Source organism: Thermobia domestica, chromosome 1 (genome assembly GCF_964235325.1).
Source record: "Thermobia domestica chromosome 1, izTheDome1.hap1.1, whole genome shotgun sequence".
Classification (NCBI taxonomy): domain Eukaryota; kingdom Metazoa; phylum Arthropoda; class Insecta; order Zygentoma; family Lepismatidae; genus Thermobia; species Thermobia domestica.
In genome coordinates this window covers 383,535,877-383,552,634 of record NC_137454.1, presented here as the reverse complement: position 1 = coordinate 383,552,634, position 16,758 = coordinate 383,535,877, and the positions used below count along the sequence as shown (strand labels likewise).

General features: G+C 36.0%; 1 protein-coding gene across 4 annotated transcripts in view; it reads left to right on the top strand.

Annotated features, from left to right (window-relative positions):
• Positions 1 to 16,161, top strand: part of sim (bHLH transcription factor single-minded) — a 249,833-nt gene extending 233,672 nt beyond the window's left edge. For all 4 annotated transcript variants that reach the window (XM_081731711.1, XM_081731720.1, XM_081731737.1 and 1 more), the window contains 2 exons: positions 1,827 to 1,974; positions 14,965 to 16,161. In XM_081731711.1, coding sequence (XP_081587837.1) covers positions 1,827 to 1,974; positions 14,965 to 15,628 — 812 coding nt within the window. In that variant the 3' untranslated portion in view covers positions 15,629 to 16,161. The remainder of the gene's footprint in view (positions 1 to 1,826; positions 1,975 to 14,964) is intronic.
• Positions 16,162 to 16,758: the final 597 nt, after the last annotated feature.

Genomic DNA, 16,758 nt, shown 5'->3' with positions numbered 1-16,758 from the left:
ATCCGTCATATAGTCTGGACGTTGCGCCGTGTGATTGTTTCTGTATCTGCGAGGGTATTTTCAAAAGTTTCCAACTTGACACTGAAATAAACTGTTTATGGCACACAGTGCCATCTATGGAAGTAATACTGAATCACTTTCAACTGATTACTTGCGTCAGTTCATTGGAGGCAGCCATTTCGATCAGTTACTGTTCGTTCTGATCGTATTCTGCACGGCAATGCTCCAGTCCACACGGCTGTTGTTACCAAAGCAACATACTAAATACATGAGCTGTGTGGTGGGTGTCGAAAATGAAATGAAATGAAATCTTTGAGTTTTACATCCCACAATTATGCCGGTTAGGCTAAAGGAGACTGCGATGATGAGAAACGAATGAAATGGTGGAATGAAGAGAGTAGAAGGAAACGGAAGAACCCCGAGGAAGCCCACGCACACGGTGTTTGTCTACCATAAAATTCACCTGGTCCGAGCTGGAATCGAACCAGGGACCCGATGCAGTAGAGGTGAACGCTCTACCACTGAGCCACTGTGGCCCCTACGGTGGATATCGAATCGCCTCTATCTTTCACTACAGCCTTGACAACAACAGACGTATGGACTGGAGCATTGTGATGCAATAGCAAGCCCAACGCAGAGTGACTGATTCAAATGACTGCCTCCAATGAACTGACGCAGATAATCAGTTGAATTATTTGTTTTATCATAGATGGCATTAAAGGCATCTTTCCATTTTACATGAATCTTGTAGCTGTCATAAAAAAAAAAACAACTTCCAATCCACTGTTTACAATCCACTATTTACTGTTTACATGTTACAACTTCCTGAAAGCAGGAAAGGTACCTCCACCCATGTAGCACTGCATTCTAGTGGACAAACAGTGAACCTCCTCATTATAAACGTGTATTTTGGCGCACTTCCCCTCCCTGTCCAAAAGAATCCGTTGTTTCGGAAGCGGCGAAACTGGTTTTTGCTTTATGTCAGCAGGAGGGCGATAGCAGGTAGCAAGCAAGACGTTCCAGAAAGTTGTACATGGTTCAACTCCTTGCAAGATGAAAAAAAAATGTTGTATGTCCCTTTCAAGACTATGTTTACATGGTGAAATATGGTAGGGTTTCAAGATTTCTTTTATGACAGCTAAAGATTCATGCAACGTGGCAATGCGGTCTAATGTACAGCGACTGATTCAAATAACTGCCTCCAAGGAACTCACGGAACTAAAGAGTTGAAAGTGATACATTTTCTATCGTAGATGGCACTAACGTTCAGCGACTGATTCAAATGACTGCTTCTAATGAACTGACACAGTTAGTTGAAACTGATACATTATTTCTTTTATCATAGATGGCACTAACACATAACGACTGATTCAAATGACTGCCTCCAATGAACTGACATCGCTAGTTAGTTGAAACTGATACATTATATCTTCTACAAATGACATTATATGCCAATAATAGTTTCTTACCAATGCGTTATATTTCAGTATCAATCTGAATGCTTGTGGGAAAACCCTCGTAAAGAAACTTGTAAATGAGAATGATAATGTGATGAAAGTCAGTAAGAAGTTTAACGAGAAAAATTGTATGCTTGGGTGCCTCTGACATTTAAAAGCTCATTCAACGACTGAATAGATACCGACTACTGTATGTTGAACATTTATAATTGACGACCTCTGCAAAACTAGATTTTGGACACACGTCGTATTTTAATACTCGGAATTAAGTTTAAAGGATTAATTCGGAAATAGTATGTATTTTTGTGTAATGCAATGTCTATACTAATGTATATAAATCCTGACGTATGCATCTTTTGTGTTATACAGTGCTGTTCAAAGGCCAAGTAACAACGAAGTACTACCGATTCCTGACGAAGGACGGCGGATGGGTTTGGATGCAGAGCTACGCAACCATCGTCCATAACAGTCGCTCCTCCAGACCTCACTGCATAGTCAGCGTGAACTATGTACTCAGGTAAGCTTTCCTAATTCCATGTTTTGCCAATGATCTCCTTGCTTTTATTTCCGTCCGAAATTCAGATCCTCACTAACACTTCTGTTCTTCCTAAAGAGTTCTTTCACTTTTCCTATCCTTGCTTTTATTTTCCGCCCACATTTCAGTTCTTTATTAACCTCACTAATAAATATAATGCTTTTCTTCTTTCTAAAGAGTTCTTTCGCTTTTCTTCGTATTATTTCCCTTTCACATATCATTTCTTCATTAACAATGTTTTTGTTCTTCTTAAGGCTCTTTTCGCCATCCCATCTTTGCTTTTCTTTCATGTCCACATTGGAAATCTTTATTAATAATAGTTTTCTTCCTCCTAAAGTAGTCTTGCAAAATTTCTATCCTTGCTTTTATTCCCGTTCACATATCATATCTTCAATAATAATACTTTATTCTTACTAAAGGTTTCTTTGGACGGGTTTTCCCTTGCTTTAATTTACATTTCTCATTCCAGATCTCTACTAATAACGTTTTCTTTCTTCCTAAAGGCTTACTTCGGTATTCCTATTCTTGTTTTCATTTCTCATTCACATTTCAGATCTTGACTAATAATGCTTTTTTCTTCCTAAAAGTTTCTTTCACCGCTCCTGTCTTTTATTTTATTACTCGTTTATGTTTCAAATCTCCACTAATCTAATCTCTTCTTCGAAAGAGAACAAAATTGTTCATTTTTTCATTCATCATTTGACTCTTGCTTTTATTCTCATTTCATATCTTCACTAATAATACTTTTATTCTTCCTAAAGATTCCTTTCGTCACACCTATCCTTGGTTTTATTTATCATTTACATTTCACATCTTTACTATTAATGCCTCTCTCCTTTCTAAAGGCTTCTTTCAGCATTTTTAGATTTACTTTATTTTCTTATGTACATTTGAAGTGTTCACTAATAATGCATTTCCTCTTCCTAAAACCTTCTTTCGACATTCCTATCCTTCCATTTATTTCTCGTTCACATTTCAGATCTTCACTAATGAAGCTTCTCTTCTTCCTAAAGGCTTTTTCCGGCGTTTTCCTTTTGCTTTTGTTTCTCTTTCTAATTCCAGATCTTCACTAATATTGTTTTTCTTATTAAAAGTTCACTTCTGGTGCATCGATTCCAACTCGTGCCAAGTGAACTTTGTGGTGGACAAATACTGTGTGCGCGGGTTTTGTAGGCGTTCTCCCGTTTCCTACCACTTTCTTCATTCCACCATTTCATTCATTTCTTATCATCACCGTCTCCTTTAGCTTAGCCGGCTTAATCGTGGAACGTAAAACCATTTCATTTCATTTCTTCTTACTAAAAGTTTATTTCGCCATTCCTATCATTGATTTTATTTCCGTTCATATTTCAGATCTTCACTAACAATTCTCTTCTTCTTTCTAAAAGCTTCTTTCACCTTTCTAGGCCTACTTTTACTTCTCTTCTCATTTCAGATTTTCAACAATAATATTTGTCTTGTTCCTCAAGTCTTTTTCCAACATTCCTATCCTTGCTTTTATTTCTCACTCACATCACACTATCTTCACTAATAATGCTTTTTTCCTACATACTTCTTTCGCATTCCTGTTCTTGCCTTTATTCGATTCGTATTTCAGTTTACTTTAATAATGCTTTTTTTTTTTGTTCAGTAATGGTGCTATCTAGGTATCGAAAACTAGTTATCGTTTCGTTATAATAACATAGAATTTTAACCCCTAAGTGGATAAGTTGCTTTCGCCCGACTATTTGTGTAGTGGGTAATTTTCTTGGGCATATACCGGATAAACTAGTGGTAGTGCATCGACCAGTTGTAGACCACAGATCGAAAATGAGCGGAGGACAATTAATTAGGAAATTTTTATTATAATAACTAATAATATTTTCATAATGAAAGTTTTGGGAGAGAATGCAGAATACAACCTCACTTCACACTGTGTGCACCAGTAAGGGAAGTATACGCGGGAAACGGAATAATCGAAACCAAGTGCATCCAATAGACGCTTTAATGTGTACCGTGTGCTTGAGGATTTCGAATTAAAGGACGACAGAAATCGCAAACTTGTCGGTTGTCAGGTATAATCTACCTGTTATAGAATGTCGCTGACGGACATATTCGTCGTATTCACTTAAAAGGCTTTAAAACAACAATCTGTAATGACAGAATTATCTCTGCTTTTGGTTTGTTAATATCAATCGTGTACGTAATGTTGTCCCGAGATACATCACTGCAATTTAACAAAGATCCAATTACAGGATGATTGCCAGTATTTAGATCTAATTTTACATTATAGTATTTAAAAAATAATTACATGGTACTATTATTGCCGTAGGGAGTACAATGTCTAGCTAACAAAGGTGCACAGTAGCAAACAAAGACTTCCTCTAAGCCAATCAGATCATTCTTCAAACAAGTTTCCTTCAGAGCGGGATAATCAGTGATGAAAATTTTCCGATTCATAAAAACATACTCCACTTATTCCTACATCGTTGTTTAGTCGAGATGTGAGGTGGAAAATTTTCTTCCATATTTTTCCGGAAAATTTTCAGTTCTTAACAAATATCAGTGATCAAGTAACAATTCGTCAGTATTCATAAAATTGATTGAATTCGTATATAGAAACGTTAAAAAGTGAAAGATCGTTGAAAGAATCTGAAAATTTTTATGGCTCAGACAATTTTCAGTACGATGTAGGAACTAGTGGAACAATTTTTCATGAATCGAAAAATTGTCTGTCCTGTACAATGAAAATTTTCCCGAAAATTTTCCGATTCATAAAAACATACTCCACTTATTCCTAGTTGAGATGTGAGATGGAAAATTTTCTTCTATACTTTTCCGGAAAATTTTCCGTTCTTAACAAATATCAGTGATTAAGTAACAATTCATCAGTATTCATAAAATTGATTGAATTCATATATAGAAATGTTAAAAAGTGAAAGATCGTTGAAAGAATCTAAAAATTTTCATGGCTTAGACAATTTTCAGTACGATGTAGGAACTAGTGGAACAATTTTTCATGAATCGAAAAATTGTATGTCCTGTACAATGAAAATTTTCCGATTCATAAAAACATACTCCACTTATTCCTACATCGTTGTCTAGTTAAGATGTGAGGTGGAAATTTTTCTTCTATATTTTTCCGGAAAATTTTCCGTTCTTAACAAATATCAGTGATCAAGTAACAATTCGTCAGTATTCGTAAAATTGATTGAATTCATATATAGAAACGTTAAAGAGTGAAAGATCGTTTAAAGGATCTGAAAATTTTCATGGCTTAGACAATTTTCAGTACGATGTAGGAACTAGTGGAACAATTTTTTATGAATCGAAAAATTGTCTGTCCTGTACAATGAAAATTTTCCGATTCATAAAAACATACTCCACTTATTCCTAGTTGAGATGTGAGGTGGAAATTTTTCTTCTATATTTTTCCGGAAAATTTTCCGTTCTTAACAAATATCAGTGATTAGTAACAATTCGTCAGTATTCATAAAATTGATTGAATTCATATATAGAAATGTTAAAAAGTGAAAGATCGTTGAAAGAATCTGAAAATTTTCATGGCTTAGACAATTTTCAGTACGATGTAGGAACTAGTGGAACAATTTTTCATTAATCGAAAAGTTGTCTGTCCTGTTACAGTGATGAAAATTTTCCGATTCATGAAAACATACTGCACTTATTCCTAGTTGAGATGTGAGGTGGAAAATTTTCTTCTATATTTTTCCGGAAAATTTTCCGTTCTTAACAAATATCAGTGATTAAGTAAGAATTCGTCAGTATTCATAAAATTGATTGAATTCATATATAGAAATGTTAGAAAGTGAAAGATCGTTTAAAGAATCTGAAAATTTTCATGGTTTAGATAATTTTCAGTACTATGTAGGAACAAGTGGAACACTTTTCCATGAATCGAAAAATTGTCTGTCCTGTACAGTGATTGAAATTTTCCGGAAAATTTTGAAACGGAAAATTTTCCGATTCGTAAAAGAATAGTCCACTTATTCCTACATCGTTGATGTGAGGTGAAAAATTTCTTCTATATATAGAGAGAAAAACTGTGGTAAAAGTTTATTTCCCAACTTGAAATACAAAATTTTCCGTTTCCCGAAAGCTAATTGGAAAATTATAATTTGTTGCCCGACTAACTTTCCTCTACTGACATTCAATTTTGTAGCTCTATGTGCAGTTAAATATAGTGGAAAATTTTCCACCTAACATCACTATATATAATATACAAATTTGTCAGGCCCCTGAAAAGTGTTTTCCACTTGTTTCTACAGAGCAATAAAACTTTCCGATTCAGAAAACAGTTGTTTTACTTCTTGCTTCGAAATGATGAAAACTTTCCGACTCATAAAAAATTCTTCAATTTTTCTATATAAGGCAGGAAATATTTCGATTCATGAACAATTGTTAACTTGTTCCTACATAGTACTGAAAATTGTCTGAGCCATGAAAATTTTCAGATTCTTTAAACGATCTTTCAGTTTTTAACATTTCTATACATGAATTCAATCAATTTCATGATTGCTGAGGAATTGTTACTTGATTACTGATATTTTTTTAGAACGGAAAATTTTCCGGAAAAATATAGCGGAAAATTTTCCGAAATGGAAAATTTTCCGCCCCACATCACTAGGGATAATACGTAATTATTTGGTGTACTTGAATTGGAATTTCATTATTTTTTTTTAGTTACTTAGTTAAATTAGAATTATCTTTCGAACTCTCGATTAAGATTATTTTGTTTTCAGTAATACAATAAATTTGATTTTTATTTCATAACAGTAACGCAATTCTCAAACTTTTCGGTATTATGGCCTCTACTAATTGGAAACTTCTGTATGTGATTTTTATTTTTTATTTTTAAATATAATATACGTAGTCTCTTGCTGGCCGAAGCTCTTCGTAGAGAGGCCCGTATTTATATATTGTGCGCCCCTGTGCTCTAAATAATTTGCCCCCCTTCCCCCCCTCCGCCATCCGCACAAATTTGTCTCAAACAAGGAAACAAAATTGTGATTTTGCAAACATACTTGCTCTTGTTGAGTAGCAGTTTAGGTATTACAAGTAATTTTAAATGGCTTAATTCTTTTTAAAAATAATTAGATAAGCTAGCTAATTAGTAATGACTGTAATTAGAGCGAATTAAACACATTAACGTATTTTCTCGCGGGACTCTGCGGGTTGCTTGTTTTTAATATTACTTTATTGTGAATCTTTAAAAAAAAAATCCACAATTTTGCCGCCTCCTAAATTCTGCCGTCCTGTGCTCGAGCCAGGGGCGTCATTTAGGGGGGCAGGGAGGGGCATTTGCCCCCCCCCTGAGTTTGAGATGTATATAGATTTTATCAATAGAATAGTAGTAAATCAGTGAAACACGCGAAATTTTACTTATATCAAGGTATCTTTCCCCCCCCCCCCGCCAAGCAAAATCTGAAATGACGCTCCTGGCTCGAGCACAGAGTAGCACTTACCTAAATACGGGTCTGTTAGTAGGATGGGAGGTCAGAGTGTATAGATTGATTGCTTACTATAGATCAGGGTTTCTCAACCTGGAGGGTCGCGAAGATACGCGGAAGAGATAAATATAGTTTGAATCTAATGCCAGAAAATATTTTTAAATGTTATTTTCAATTTTGTTCTGAGTGTCATATTTTTTTTTTTTTACATACTGTTAAGAACAACAAAAAAATAGGTCTACTAAACATTTTCAACAAGTACAGAGTTATTTAAAAATCAATTTAAATAAAATAAGTAGAATATGAAACTAATGAGAACTGTACATTGAAATACAATTAAAATTGAAAGCTAATGAGATACTTGAGCATGGTGTAATTTCACTAGTGTGGCAATGCCCAGTTCAATCTTCGTGACGCACATTATCAAATCATTTAAAATACTCAATAATTTTTTTAACAACTGTCCAAGTTTTTTAAAACTCAAAATTAGAGATCACTTTTTTTAATCATATGACCCAAAATTAAAGGAGTTATGAAGATTTAAAATTTTCAAATGGTCTCCATTTTGAAATAGTATGACGGATTGGATTCGATACTTGTGCTATAAATGAACTGACCAAATTTGGTTTTAATCCATTCGCCTTTAGAGAAGTTACTATATAGTATAGTAGTCTCGGTCTAAAGACAGCCACTTGCTCACAAAGGGAAGCCGCCCCCGTGTTCTGTTTCGTTTCATAGGGTCCTGGTTTGGTTTCTCTTTCCCTTGAAAACTAACTACCAGGCAATAAACTGAACCCAAACTGTTGCCAAATCTTTGTCAATGATCCTTTTTCTTTTCTTCTTTCTCTTAAATAGCGGCTTTCCTTTGTGAGCAAGCGGCTGTCTTTAGACCGAGGCTACTATACAAGAAATAGATTCTACTATTATAGAAATAGATCAATATCGTGAGATGTCCGCAATAGGTATATTAAAAATCCCATGCAACCTTTATTACAAGCCAGAGATTATGAGGGGGTCGCTGGCAAGAAAATCTGATGAAATAGGGGTCGTAATAGGAATTAGGTTGAGAACCACTGCTATAGATATACCACATTGACTTAACACTTAGTCTTCCGTTCCAAGCGCTGCTATCGGCTGAAGGAATTCCACTCGAACGCCTGCAAGGCTCTCTCGCTTAGCAACAACTGAACCCTTATTGGCTCAACGCGTGGGTGTGTTGAGGGTGTGAGCTGTAATTCGCATTTTTGCCACAGATCAAGACATTTTGGCAGCACTATAACTCAACAGATACGAATTATAATACGAATTGACAAAGTATGTGGTCGAAATAATCTTATTTTGTGCCGCTTCTGGAATTCTTGTTTTCCTCTATATCCGGTTTCGATTGCAAATTTGGTTGTCATTGAAATCATTACAAATTAATCAAAGAGCTGTTAATTATAATGTGTGTGTGCGCTAGAAATACTGATTTCTCAATAATTCAATTTGTAAAACATCACGTTATATATCCTTTTCAATTCCTGGAAACTCTCTTCTCTTTGATTTCAAGATCTATCGATACTCAATAGGTTTCAAATTGTTTATTTGCTTCCTGTTTGATGCACATTTTCAACTTCTAAGCTGCAAGAGACGTGAACTATTAAGGAACAAGCTACTGTTTTTCTCTAACAGACCCTTTTTTCCATGTAATTCTCATCCCATCCAGGGGCGGATCCAGGACCGACTTCTGGAGGGGGGCGGTGGGTTGTCATACTGCTACTTTTAAGGGCTCCAAACTTTGGAATGGGTTTTATTTATATATATAAAATAAGAAAGTTTCCTCTTCTGGGGGGGCGATCGCCCCGATCGCCCCCCCCTGGATCCGCCCCTGATCCCATCTTAAACTGTAGATAAGAGTGACACAGTAGGTCAGTGGTAGAGCATTTACCTGTGGTACTTGGGGTCTGTGGCTCGATTCCCGTTCAAATAAGATTCTAATGAATAATTTCGTGTCCGTGGATTTGCTTGAGGTGCTCCCACCCGTTTCCTTTCACATTATCATTCCATCAATACTTCCATTATCATTCACTTGTTTTAATCATCTGTCTTCCTTAGCCTAAAGGGCGAAATTGTTGGATGTTAAGATGAAAATTTTCATTTGATTTTATTAAAATTTAAACTGTAGGTCAGTGTCTCATATAGTTTTGATATTGAAAAGTGACCACAAATTCAAACAAAGAAATAGAATTTAATTATCTTAGTTCCACACAAATGTAATTTTGTCTCAGTTACATACTAATACAAGCTCAATTGTGCAGCTATGGGACTCGTTATCTTACACATAAATGCATATCAGTTGTCTCAGTTTCAAAAATATAATAACTTTGGTTCTCAAATTATACATACTGATTGTCTCAGTTAAATATATAAATACAGACTCAATTGTCCCAGTTATGTGCTGTTATTGGATCCGTTACCTAACACACAAGTACAAATACATTGTCTCAGTTACTTAAATGTAACTTGGTTAACTCAGTTGCATTTACATACATTAGATATATCATTGATTGTCTCGCTTACATACTAATGCAGACTTAATTGACCCAGTTATATACAGTTATTAGATCCGTTACCTAACACACAAATACAAATACATTGTCTCAGTTACTTAACTGTAACTTGGTTAACTCAGTTGCACTTACATACATAGATATAGGATCATTGATTGTCTCAGTTACATACATAGGTATAGGATCATTGATTGTCTCAGTTACGTACTAATACAGACTTAATTGTCCCAGTTGTGTACAGTTATTAGATTCGTTACCTTATACACAAATACATTTTCTCAGTTACTCAGATATAACATTGGTTCTCTCAGTTACACATACATACATAGATATATATCATTGATTGGCTCAGTTAAACCCAATATTGCCAAGTTTCTCTATTCAAATACATTAATTGCCTCAGTTACACATGCCAGCTATAGACTAATACTGTATACCTTCGATTATAAATGTTTCACATAAGTGTTACCGAAACTGTCTGTGTTACACACAAATATAACACTTATGATATGAGTTACATACAAAGGCTGTCCAAAAAGTAGCAGACAATTTGAAATAAAAAGTAACAATGAACAAACCGAATTGTATTGTATACATTTGAAAGGTACATTCTTAAGCTATTTTCCCACATAATCGTCATGCAAATTAAGGCATTTATCATATCGTGGTACAAGTTTTTCAATACCGTAGCTGTAGAAATCTGTCGCCTGCGATTTCAACCACTGGCTTACACCGGCATGCAGTTCGACGTCAGTATCAAAGCGTTGTATAGCGAGCCATGTCTTCGTCGCTCGGAAGAGGTGATAGCCGCTTGGTGCCAAATACGGGCTGCATGATGGGTGATCGAACACCTCGCATCTAAAACCATCCAAAAGCTCTCGGGTACGCTTGGTTGTGTGTGGACTAGGGTGGAGCGAAAAAATTTTTTTTCGAAATGCAAATTTGGATAGGGAGCAAAAGTTGCATCATATCATAATACTTTACCATAGAAAATTTCAGCTCTCTGAAATAATTTTTAGCCGGGGCGCAAGGGGCCTTAAGTTTGCGATTTTGTAAATCAATTTCCATTTACTATGTAACTATTTGGCAGATCTTCGCTGGAAGCAGACTGTAAGTTTTAGTGTAGATAGGGTGCAAAAGATGCATCCTGTATCAGTAGATAACAACAATAACTTTTAATTCACTAAAATTATTTTTAGCCGGGGCGCAATGGCCCTGAAATTTGGGAATAATTAGACGAAAAGTGATCAACTATAAGCAATTTGCTAGTTTGCCATAAAGAAGTTTTTTTTTTTTTGCTATTTAGTAACTCTTTTTCTGGTATAATGAACTTGTTGGCAGTACTAAGTCACTAGTATAATAGTTTGATGGGTGGAGATAAGGGGGTACAGAACGAAATCAGGATGCGCGCTCGTGCTGGTGCTAAAGTCTTGTGCAACTGTTTGGCAGCTTGACGATTGTTATTAGTGTGTTGTACCTGTGCTCGGGGCACGTTCTGGTTAGTGGCCGTGTTGCTATGTTAGTGATTTGATTAGTTTTGCGCTTTTGTAGTTACTGATGGCTTTATTATCTACCACTGTATTACAGCCTGGCAAAATCAACCAGGTAGAATATATCAAGAGCACAAGAGATGTTTCATAGTGCCAAAGGTCGCGACTGGAGAACGCTTCCAACTTACAAAGACGTTATGGCATGTTATTTATTTACGCGTCAGCAGCTGAAGGGGGCGGAAGTAAAGAACCAGCAGAGAATTTGGTTTCCACGAAGGTAGCAGAAAAGGTGGAAGACATTTGGTAACCTGTCTGTCCTGTTGTTTCAATTCTTGTTTCGCTCGGCTGTGTATCAATAGTGATCAACAGTTACCACAGGAAACTGAAAATATTTTTAAAATTGGCAGTAAGAGGGAACATGAAAGAAGAAATAAATTACAAGAATTGAAGAAGCAGGGCAATAAACCATTTGATATAGCAGCTTGCAAGTGTTTAGATTTCACGGTGTGTCGTTGCACAGGACACTCAAAATGCCTGAATCGGAGAGAGTATTTTATCAGACCAAAGGATAAGTAGAAAAATAGTAATCGGTTGTATTGATGTTACTTGGACAAAGAAAAGAGAAGAAAGGAAAGCCAAAAAGCAACTAGCGGTCAAACTTTCAACCAAAACAGTACCAATTACATTATTGAATCTTTAGACTCCTCGTCATCTTTGGAAACAAAAAACGAAGGCAATAAAGAACACGCTAAAGCTGGAGGAGATCCTGATTTTAGTTCGAAGTATCCTTTAAAGACAAGAAAGCAATCACAGATTAAATGCATAGAAATAAGAAAATTCCTCCCAACATTAGCAAAAGTGAAGGAGAAAATCGGCTTGACTGGAAGAAAAATTGCAGCTATTGCTACTGAAGTTTTGGAAGATTTTAATATTGTAAGTCCAGAGCAGCTGCAAAACATAATTGATAGAAGTAAAATACAAAGAGAGATTGCGAAAAATCGTAAAAGTGTAAGAACTGAAGTGACTTAATAAAGAGAAACCTTGTACCATCTATTTTGATGGGAATAAAGACCAAACACTCGCAATGTCCGGCTCCGGAAGTCATAGAGATATGAAGAGGAAAGATCATTATTGTGTTCTTGAAGAACCGGGTAATACATTTTTCAGCCATGCTCCTTTGACCGTTTCAGCATTAGCAAAGAATACTGCTAGTTCCATCTGCCTGGAATTACAAGAAAATAATGTGGACCTATGAGATATGGTAGCTATCGGCTGCGATGGTACTAATACTAATGTTGGGTCAAAAGGATGATGATTAGAGTTCTCGAAAACCATTTAGAGAGACCCTTGCAGTGATGCATACGTTTATTGCACATCATTGAACTACTACTTCATCATTTACTGAAAGAAATTAATGATGTGACTACTGGTACTTTGTCTGGTCCTATTGGTAGATCATTGGTGAATTGTGAGACGAATCCAGTGTGCAGCTTCGGAAAGATTTCTTCAGAACTCCCTACATACCTAAACGTGCGTCATCTGAGTTATGATCAAAGATATTTGTATGAAATATGTCAATCTGTCGTAAGAGGAGGCTGTGATAAAAACCTAGCAGGTAAGAAACGTAGGAAACTTGCGCATACTCGCTGGTTGACAATGGCTTGTAGACTTTCGCGTCTATATATATATTAATGCCAAATTCTTCAGAGGAGCTCTAAACTCTCGTAAAGTTCGTAGTAAAAGTATATGTACCAGTGTGGTTCAGCATAAAACTGAAACCTCTTGCCAAATACGGAGCTAAACATTTGTTCTTGACCATAAGACTTTCGAGATGTATGCAAGAACCATACAAGACTTTTGTCAATAAAGTAATTTCGAGAAATGCATTCTATGCGAATTCTGAAAATATTCTTATTGCCATGATTGGTGACTAGCCTACAGATCAGCTACGCGAATCCTTGCAACCGATAAAATCCTCCAATCCAGAAAACAATGTAAACGTGAAGCTCCTTCCTTCCAAGTGCCAGTGTTAAACTTCGAGGCTAGTAATTACACAGAAATGATAAACTAAAATGGGTGGAACAACAGAACCGCCAATACTGACTCATATCACAGATGACAAATTGCGAGAATTTGTTCTTGAGAAAGTACAAATATTGATATCCCTGAGTTTCCATGTTATACGCAAGCAGTGGAAAGATTAGTGAAAATACTTAGTGAAGGTTCTTCGTCAGTATGTGAGCCAGGATAGATTGCTTTATTAGTTCCAAATTTGACAAGAAAATACATGACTACTTTTCAGATAAAGTCGCAGAATTTTGCTTGAAGACGTGAATGAAATTTATGAAACATTCAATCTAATACTGGTGGGTAAGTGGGATGGAACTCGACGGTAGCCACCTCCATGTGGTGAGTTCTGGGTTGATGTAGCCTGTAACATAGAATATGAACTTCGATAGCTTTATAAATCTACCTGGACACGACAAGAAATCATAATACCTTCAAATTATAGTCTCCTTCAAGCGAAGAGGCGCCTAATAATTATACAAATGAACAATAAACGTGTATTTATTTACAAAACCTATCAAACTTAAGGCTCATTGCACTCCTGCTAAAGAATATTTTAGAGAATCGAAATTTCCGGTGGTAAAGTACTACAATATGATGCAACTTTTGCCCTATATCCGAATTAGAATTTAAGAAAATAAAAATTTAGGCTCTTTTCACTCATTTATAAAACCTATCAAACTTAAGGCCCATTGCGCCCCGGCTAAAAATTATATTAAAGGATTGAAATGTTGCATGGTAAAGTACTACAATATGATGCAACTTTTGCCCCCTATCCAAAATCGAATTTCGAAAAAAAAAAATTGGTCTCTTTTCACTCCACCCTAGTGTGGACGTACGTTGTCGTGAAAAAGCGCATTATTTCATGTCCGTACACTTCACGTAGTTGGCGATGGACTTCGATTGGCTTGTGGTTTTTTGCCAACGAGAACCTAATCACAGAACGCACCTTACAAGAGGCAGGATTTTTTACTGCAGTGCACATTGTAATACGTCACAGAAAACACAGCAAGAGCGTCATAGTCCTCACGCTACCACAGATGGATGCGTACTGAGTGTGGCAACGTTCTGACACCATGATAGCGACTCTAGCTTCGCTCACTGCCGCGATAAGCCAAAACGTCTGCTACTTTCTTAGCAGCCGTCGTACATATACTCTGTACAGCCTCGATTATTACAGTTATACCAACATAAACTCTATTATTTCAGATAAAAATAAACATTATCTAATTTTCTTTGTTACAAGGACTGTATTCCAGTCTTCATCTTGTTTCTCATTATTTTATGAGTTACAGATTTTTACCGTCGAAAAGAAATTGCCGCATTATAGTATAATATAACTTTAAGTGTTGCAACTGCTTAACAATACTTTAAATAATGTAAAAATGCTTAATAATTTATTTTTGTTTTATTTTACAGTGACCTAGAAGCAAGGGAACTGGTATTAAACGTCGAACAACTAGGCAAATGTGAGGAACCCTCAGTTTCGTTAACAGAGAGACCCCAGACCAAACTCCGCCCTACACCAAGACCAAAATATCGCCAGCCTCCACCGGAAGACGAATACAGCGACTCTAGTGGTGCAGGAATAAACTACGATTATGCTGCGTCCTTCCAGGCACTTAACTACACGGACGAGCGGCATAATCAGGACGTGTTTTATCAAGATATCTACTACCCGCGTGAGAGCAAAAAAGACCCGCCCGAGGAACGGTATTCCACAGGCTTTCCTAGTTTCGAGTATCCGGACCAACTTCTAACATCAACAACGCGTACGCCTTCGTCGACCGCACCAGAACGACCGTTTAGCCATAGTTCGAGTTCCAGTTCGACCTCCGGATCTGAATCCTGTGAGGACAGAAGACAGGACTATTATAGCCCTCACATTGTAGTGAACAACGCGTGTTCAGTGGCGGACTATTGTAATCAAGAACAATTTCCGTTGGACCCATGTATCAAAAACTATAATATTCCTCAGTACGAGGAATCTGAGTTTCATAATAAACTGTTACACCAGCCCGGTTATACCAGTGTGATTGTGGACGCACAACAGTACCAACTCGCCAACGAATATGTCCACTGACAAAAAGTGAACAAATCAGTGCCGTGATCGGATTTGTGTACTTAAGAAAGAAAAAAAAGAACATATATTTAGGGTGAATGTAAAATCTAAAGTCAATGGGAAAACTGATTTATACCGTGCTTAACGTCCTTCTGAATACATTTCCCCGAACATTCTACCATATTTTTGTTACGCTTTAATTTCTGATTCACAGCTGTGCCTGCTTATCTACTAAATTCCTTCTCACTTTTAGAAGGTTGGAAATATGGAAGATACTAATAGCAACGTTGCCACTAATAGTACTTATACTTGTACGGTTGAAGAGAAAAAACAAAACAAAAAACAAACAAACAAACAAAAAAAACGAACCAAAAGTCAGAGGTCAATGGATAAATAATCTAATCCCGGTGAATGACGTGGCAAGAACTAGCTTGAGTCAGTGTTACCAAAATTATCGCAAAAAATTTCAGTGAGAAAGAATGAACTTACTATTTTTTTATTGTTAATATAGCAATATTTCTATCTTTATCATTTACTTACTATAAAAATAACTACATTATTCAAAAATTTTTCTGTACACTTTTGTTTGAGCACGGCTAAATATGACAATCTTACTTGCATCATGGTCCTTTTCTTGTTTACGGCTACAGTTAGGGTCCCAAATACTTATATTAATATAGGGGTCTATTGGACTATACAGAATATGGAGTTATTTAAGGTTGGTTTAAAGGGACAAGTTTTGCCGATAGATGTCACTACAGTCTTCGTATCTCTCCCATGTATTTTTTACCTTTTATGAAAATTTACAATTTCTTTTATAAATTTCAACCTAGAGACTTCAAATTTTTAGAGAAGGAACTTCATAACCTATTAAAGGGAACAAACCGTGCCGATTTTTTTTATTTAGAATTTTCTTAATTGTTGAAATGGATATCCAAATCTTTAACGATGAAGCTGTTTCAACAATGAAGAAAATTCTAAATAAAAAAAATCGGCACGGTTTGTTCCCTTTAATAGGTTATGAAGTTCCTTCTCTAAAACTTTGAAGTCTCTAGGTTGAAATTTATAAAAGAAATTGTAAATTTTCATAAAAGGTAAAAAATACATGGGAGAGATAGGAAGACTGTAGTGACATCTATCGGCAAAACTTG